This window comes from Capsicum annuum, chromosome 3 (assembly GCF_002878395.1).
Source record: "Capsicum annuum cultivar UCD-10X-F1 chromosome 3, UCD10Xv1.1, whole genome shotgun sequence".
Classification (NCBI taxonomy): Eukaryota; Viridiplantae; Streptophyta; class Magnoliopsida; order Solanales; family Solanaceae; genus Capsicum; species Capsicum annuum.
Genome location: NC_061113.1, coordinates 241,131,246 through 241,137,465, shown reverse-complemented (window position 1 = coordinate 241,137,465; position 6,220 = coordinate 241,131,246). Strand labels below are relative to the sequence as shown.

The window sequence follows — 6,220 nt, the reverse complement described above, 5'->3', positions numbered from 1 at the left end:
TGTTGGTGGTTCTTGTTGTGAGTATTTTGGTGGTTTGTATTATGTTGGTGGTTCTTGATCTATTCTTGGTTCTTGATGTGAGTATTCCAATGTTACATGGGATTCCAGAATGACTGTGAGGTATGTTGCTGTGAGGTATTTTGTTGGATAGGATTTCAAAATTAGAATATTATATGATGTTGTGACTTTTTGTGCAAAATTTGCATCTTCTTTCCACTTTAACAAGTATAATTTTTTTAATAGATATGACTCGAGGAAGAGGTACAGGTCAAGGAAGCATAGGGAGTGCGGGCAAGTCAGTAGCTAGGACTAATATGCCTGTTCATACTGCAAACATGCTTACTATTCCCACTCCTACAGTTGCGCCACAAACAGTCGGTGGCGTAGGTGCTCCAACTTCTAATCATGGTAGTACGTCTCCTACTACTCCAAATCAGACCAACCCAACAACTGTAGGTACGTATTCACAAACCAACCAAGTAGGTGAGGACATATCTCGTAGCAACACAAATAGAGAAAGTAATTCCAATCGGAGCCATGTGCGAACCCTTGTTACTATAACTTCTGTAGGGTTAGTCCATTTCTTGTCTATTATTATTACATATTATTTTTTATTTATAGTAACCTCTAAATAATGTCTTCACATTGATACAGATTGCAACCTTCTAAAGCATGCTCCAATAGGATACACGAGTCTTTCAAAAGTGAACTTGATCACAATGGAGTCAATTGGAAAGGTGTCTCATGTGACATAAAAGATGGCTATTTTGGGGAATTCAAGGTATACATCTTCATCCTAATTGATTTTGTAAAGTGTACTCATTTTTATAAATACGATATTAATGTGTTATCTTGGAAATTTATTTCAGAAACAATTCTATTGGGATTCTTCCATTACTGATGCTGCAGTAAAGAAACACTGACAGAGTAAGGCAGCAACTATGTATAGAAATTTCATTGCTAAAATAAAAAAGAAAGGGATTAGGCAAGATTTTATACATGAAGATGTCTGGGAAAGTTGGCAGGGACTTTGAACAGATCCAAAGTGTGTTGAAAAGTCCAAAATAAATGCACAGAATCGCCGTGGAGGCAAAGAAGTCGCTGTTGGAACTCACACATGAGGATCTATCTCAATTGAAGAGTACTGAAAGAGACTTGTAAGTATATATTTCAAGTATTAAACTGTAATTTATTGTGAGACAGTCTAAACTTAGTTCAACGTTATGCTATTGTTGCGTTTATGTTTACTGTTTATCTCAAATGTTGATCACTTCTTACTGTTTCTGTCTCCTGTGATGTATTTGGTGTGTTGTGTTCTGTTGTTGTCTTGTAACCTGAAAAACTGCAATGTAAACTGTGCTTATATGTCGTAGAGTGGTATATTACTGAGGATTCGTATATTTACATGTTCTTCGAGATGTATTGGGTAGAATCAAGATCTTATGATTCTGGAAATTACTTGTCTGTTTTATGTGATTGGTTTTCATCTTATATAACCTTCACACTGGAATTTGACTGGAAATTTTCAAATGTTCATTATTAGCATATGTTCTCAGTAATTTTATGCAATGAAATTCAGCAATCTCTTTCCAGTCATTGCTTAGTAAGAACAATGTAAATTGGATAACATAGTTCTGACCACGCGACTAATAATATTTACATGATGACCACCTACGTTCCTTCCACTTGAATTATGGCTTTACAAACATTTATGGCTTACATGAAATGTTCCCGCAGTTTTGTTCTAGTACAATGCTCAACACTTTTTTTACAGGTTGCTGAAATGGGTCGAGATTCGACACCAAGTGAGTTACATTTGCATGTTCACGCACATGGTCATGATGGAAAATCTTTTGTTGATGAACGTTCCCGAATCATCTATGTAAGATTAAATCTTAATGTAGTAGTTTACTTAATTCTCATTTTTTAGTTTAAAGTATTTTTTGGTATCTAATCATTTGTAAGTACAATCCATTATAATTTGACTTCCACTATTACAGGAAAGATTTGAAGAAATATTATGAGAAAAAAAATTATCAGAATCTGTTATTGATCAAATTGAAGCATATTACCAAGTTGCCGAAGGAGAAAAAAAGCGAAGAGTATTTGGTCTTAGATCTGAAGCCAAAGGCTACTACGGCCAAACTCTGTGTATTTCTTATGGAAAGACTTCATCTTCAGCTTCACATGAATCGGTACCAGCTGCAGATTCGGATTTAGATGAGTTTGTGAAGCGATTGATTCCCGCACTTAAAAATTAATTTTTTCCTATTGTCATTGAAGAGGTACAGAAGTTGGTTTCTTCACGATCAGTTGTCACACCTCCGGCTACTCCTTTGGACGATCTTGATTCCTTAAATGATGATTGCAATGATCTTGATCAGTTGTGATACTTTTGACGATCAGTGCATTGGTTTTTTATGGTCTATTTTATTATTTTTTTATGATCTATTTTGTTGAAACGTTTAAAATTGTGCAACAAAAAATTACACTTGATGGATGTAGGTATTGAGGATGTTTTGGACATACTTATGTGTTTAGATGTTGCTATGTTTGGTATTGAGGATGTTTAGACTTTTTCTATCTATATTTATGGGTTCTTTTATATGCATATTGGATATTATAAGAAGATTTTGCTATCTATATATATGTGACTTTTTTTATATGAATATTGGGTATTATAAGAATTTTATAATATTCTATTAATATTCAAAATACAAATAAAAAGATATTGAAAGAAAAGTAATGACGACAGATTTAGCGACAAAATTACTCATTGCCAAACTAAAATATTTGCAACGGATTGAGGAAAATATTTTTTGTCACAAAAATTGAGATTTTTTAGCGACGGACTAGCAATGAAATATTTGGTCAGGAAATAATCAAAATGACGAAATACAACATGAAATTAGTAACGACACATATAAATATAACAACGAATATATTTGTTGCTAAAATACAGCAACGGATATAGGACGTCTCTATTCCGTTGCAAATCTAGCAACGAATTTTATTTTTCCGTTGCTAAATGGTTAGCAACGCGCAATATAACAACAAATAATATTTTGTCGCTGATCCGTCTCTAAATGAATTTAACGATGGATTTTTGTTGATTAGCAACGTTGTCGATCTCTTGCTAAACGCGATTTTTTTTGTAGTGAATATAATATAAAAAGAAAGAACTATAAATTAAATTGTTGAAGAGTATAATATAATTATAGTTTTAAAATATAAAATAAAATAATATGTTTACAACAACATTTCTTTACTACAACATTTTACCTCCTTAGGATCATTAATCACTATGTTTCATAATGATTAAATATTATTTATAAAATATATTATTATAACAATATATTATTTCCTCAACTTATTCATGGTGAAACTTCATATCCTTATATATTTTTGTCTATGAGGACCAAATAAAACAGTAAAGAAAAAAAAACAATAAAGAGGCTTAAAAAAGAAGAAGGAAAACACGTTACTTGTTTGAATTTTTTTGGATGGGGTTGTTATCAAAATATACTTACCTGGCTTTACATGCATTGTCATAATTTTTCGATTTTACTTTGTTCTTTTGCAATTATCTACGTTTTTCTCCTTTTCATTATTTTGATCTTTTCTGCAAGACAACAATACCAAATAAAATTATTACACAAAAAATAAAATTCTAAGGAATTTTTTTTTATAAATAATAAAAATATGATTTTATCTGAAAGTGTATGTGCGGTTATCCTGTAGCCAAATTTTCAACCTAGCACAGTCAAAGAAAGTAGGTCAGCATCCAATATATATTATGATAATTTCATTCTAATCATGTTCTTTAACAAAATAATTTACGACAGTTTAACTCTATACAATCAAATAAAGAAACTATTAATAAATTCTAACCAAATAATCTAAATTTAAACTTTAAGTAGAAGATAAATTGTACACATAATTGCTAATTTAAGAAGGGAAGCCCTTCTGTTGCATAATCATAAACAAATTTGATTGTAGAATTAAAGAATAAGTAAAGAATTTTGATAATAAAATAAAAAGTTTGATCAAGAAATTGATTTATATAAGAAAGAGTTATTTAAAATTTGCCTTTATCTTGTATAGAGTTGGTTTCCAATTCAAATTCTTGAAAAATCTGCAACTTTCAATTCAAATTTAAAATTCAAATTTAAAATTCAAAAATTTAACATTCATTCAGCTACTAATTTTTAGTTGTCTTTATCTTTATCGTAAAGTAATTTTTAAAATTAAATTTTATTTTAAAAAATAAATTCTCTTGCTATTTCAATTCATATAAAAATGTTTCAAACTAAATAATTATTAATAAATTTTATATTGATATTTTAATTAATTTTAATAAACTTTACAGATAAAAATAAAATATACTAAAAATTGTTAGTTTGAAGTGACGTGCGTAACAATGGAAAAGTTATTTGGATAGGGATTACGCTGGTTTAGGTTTAGTTAGTATTTCTTTAGTCTTTTTTTTTTTTTTATCTTTTTATTTTATTCTCTTTTTGAAAATATAAAAAAATGTGCTTATTCTAAAAATATATTTTTATCCGAAATATATGTATAATTGGATATAGTTAAACTATATTATTATTATTATTATTATTATTATTATTATTATTATTATTATTATTTATTTATTTATTTATTTATTATTTTTACCCTACAAATTACTATGTTAATGACTTATTAAAATCATGACGAAACATTAGCAATACACGTTCTTTATGTTTTGAAAAACATCCTGCTATTACTATTTTTATTATTTTTATTAATTTATCTTTTATTTAATATTTAAATTAATTGTATTTAGATATATATTATAACTGAATGAGATAAGTATATGAAACTGCAAGAGTTTATTAGATATCTTCAATTATAGGTTCCTAGTTTTAAGCTAACGATAATTTTTTTCTTTCGTTCTAAAAATCTAATATTTTTAAATTAAAATAAATTTAATATTTTAATTCAAAAATTATTATTGCACTACTATTAAATTTGTTGTTATTATTATTATTATTATTATTATTATTATTATTATTATTATTTTAATGGTATATTACTAAGACCACTATTATTATCATTATTATTATTATTATTATTATTATTATTATTATCAACTACTACAACACATATTACGTACTACTACTATTTTTTTTTTATCATTTAGAACTCATTAATATTAGATTCTTAGTTTCAACCCAATGACAATTTCTTTTTAAAAAAAATTTAATATTTTCAGATTCAAATATCTCTAATTTTTAAATTTTAAATTAAAATAAATTTAATATTTTAATTAAAAAATTATTATTGCGCTACTATTAAATTTGTTGTTGTTATTATTATTATTATTACTAATGGTATATTACTTAGACCACTATTATTATTATTATTATTATTATTATTATTATTATTATTATTATTATCAAATACTACAACACATATTACGTACTACTACTATTTTTTTTATCATTATGTTTTTATTTTTCATAATATTTAAATCAAATGAACTCAAATATATTTTAAAATATTGAAAGAAATAAATTTATGAATAGTAGGACTCATCAATATTAGATTCTTAGTTTCAATCTAATGACAATTTCTTTTTTAAAAAAAATTAATATTTTTAAATTCAAATATCTATAATTTTTAATTTTTAAATTAAAATAAATTTAATACTTTAATCCAAAAATTATTATTGTACTACTATTAAATTTGTTGTCATATTATTATTATTATTATTATTATTATTATTATTATTATTATTATTATTAATGGTATATTACTAACACCACTATCATCATCATCATCATCATCATCATCATCATCATCATCGTCATCATCATCATCATCATCATCATCAACTACTACAACACATATTACGTACTACTACTATTTTTTTTATCATTGTGTTTTTTATTTTTGATAATATTTAAATCAAATGAACTCAAATATATTTTAAAATATTAAAAGAAAGAAATTTATGAATAGTTAGAGTTCATTTAGAACTCATCAATATTAGATTCTTAGTTTCAATCTAATGACAATTTCTTTTTTTTTTTTTTTAAATTTAATATTTTGAATTTCAAATATCTCTAATTTTTTAATTTAAATTTTTTTATTAAAATGCTGCTGCTGCTACTACTATTACTACTACTACTACTATTATTATTATTATTATTATTATTATTATTATTATTATTATTAT

General features: G+C 25.9%; 1 protein-coding gene across 1 annotated transcript; it reads left to right on the top strand.

Moving 5' to 3' along the window:
* The first annotated feature begins 245 nt into the window (after positions 1–245).
* LOC107864928 lies at positions 246–923 on the top strand. The gene is made up of 3 exons (XM_016711327.2): positions 246–571; positions 655–781; positions 870–923. Exons 1-3 carry the CDS (start codon positions 246–248, stop codon positions 921–923), a joined length of 507 nt encoding a protein of 168 aa, XP_016566813.2.
* Positions 924–6,220: the final 5,297 nt, after the last annotated feature.

Coding starts and splice junctions, on each gene's coding strand:
- LOC107864928 (XM_016711327.2), top strand. CDS start 246: ATGACTCGAGGAAGAGGTACAGGTCAAGGAAGCATAGGGAGTGCGGGC. Junction 572..654: donor GTTACTATAACTTCTGTAGG/GTTAGTCCATTT, acceptor ACATTGATACAG/ATTGCAACCTTCTAAAGCAT. Junction 782..869: donor GCTATTTTGGGGAATTCAAG/GTATACATCTTC, acceptor AATTTATTTCAG/AAACAATTCTATTGGGATTC.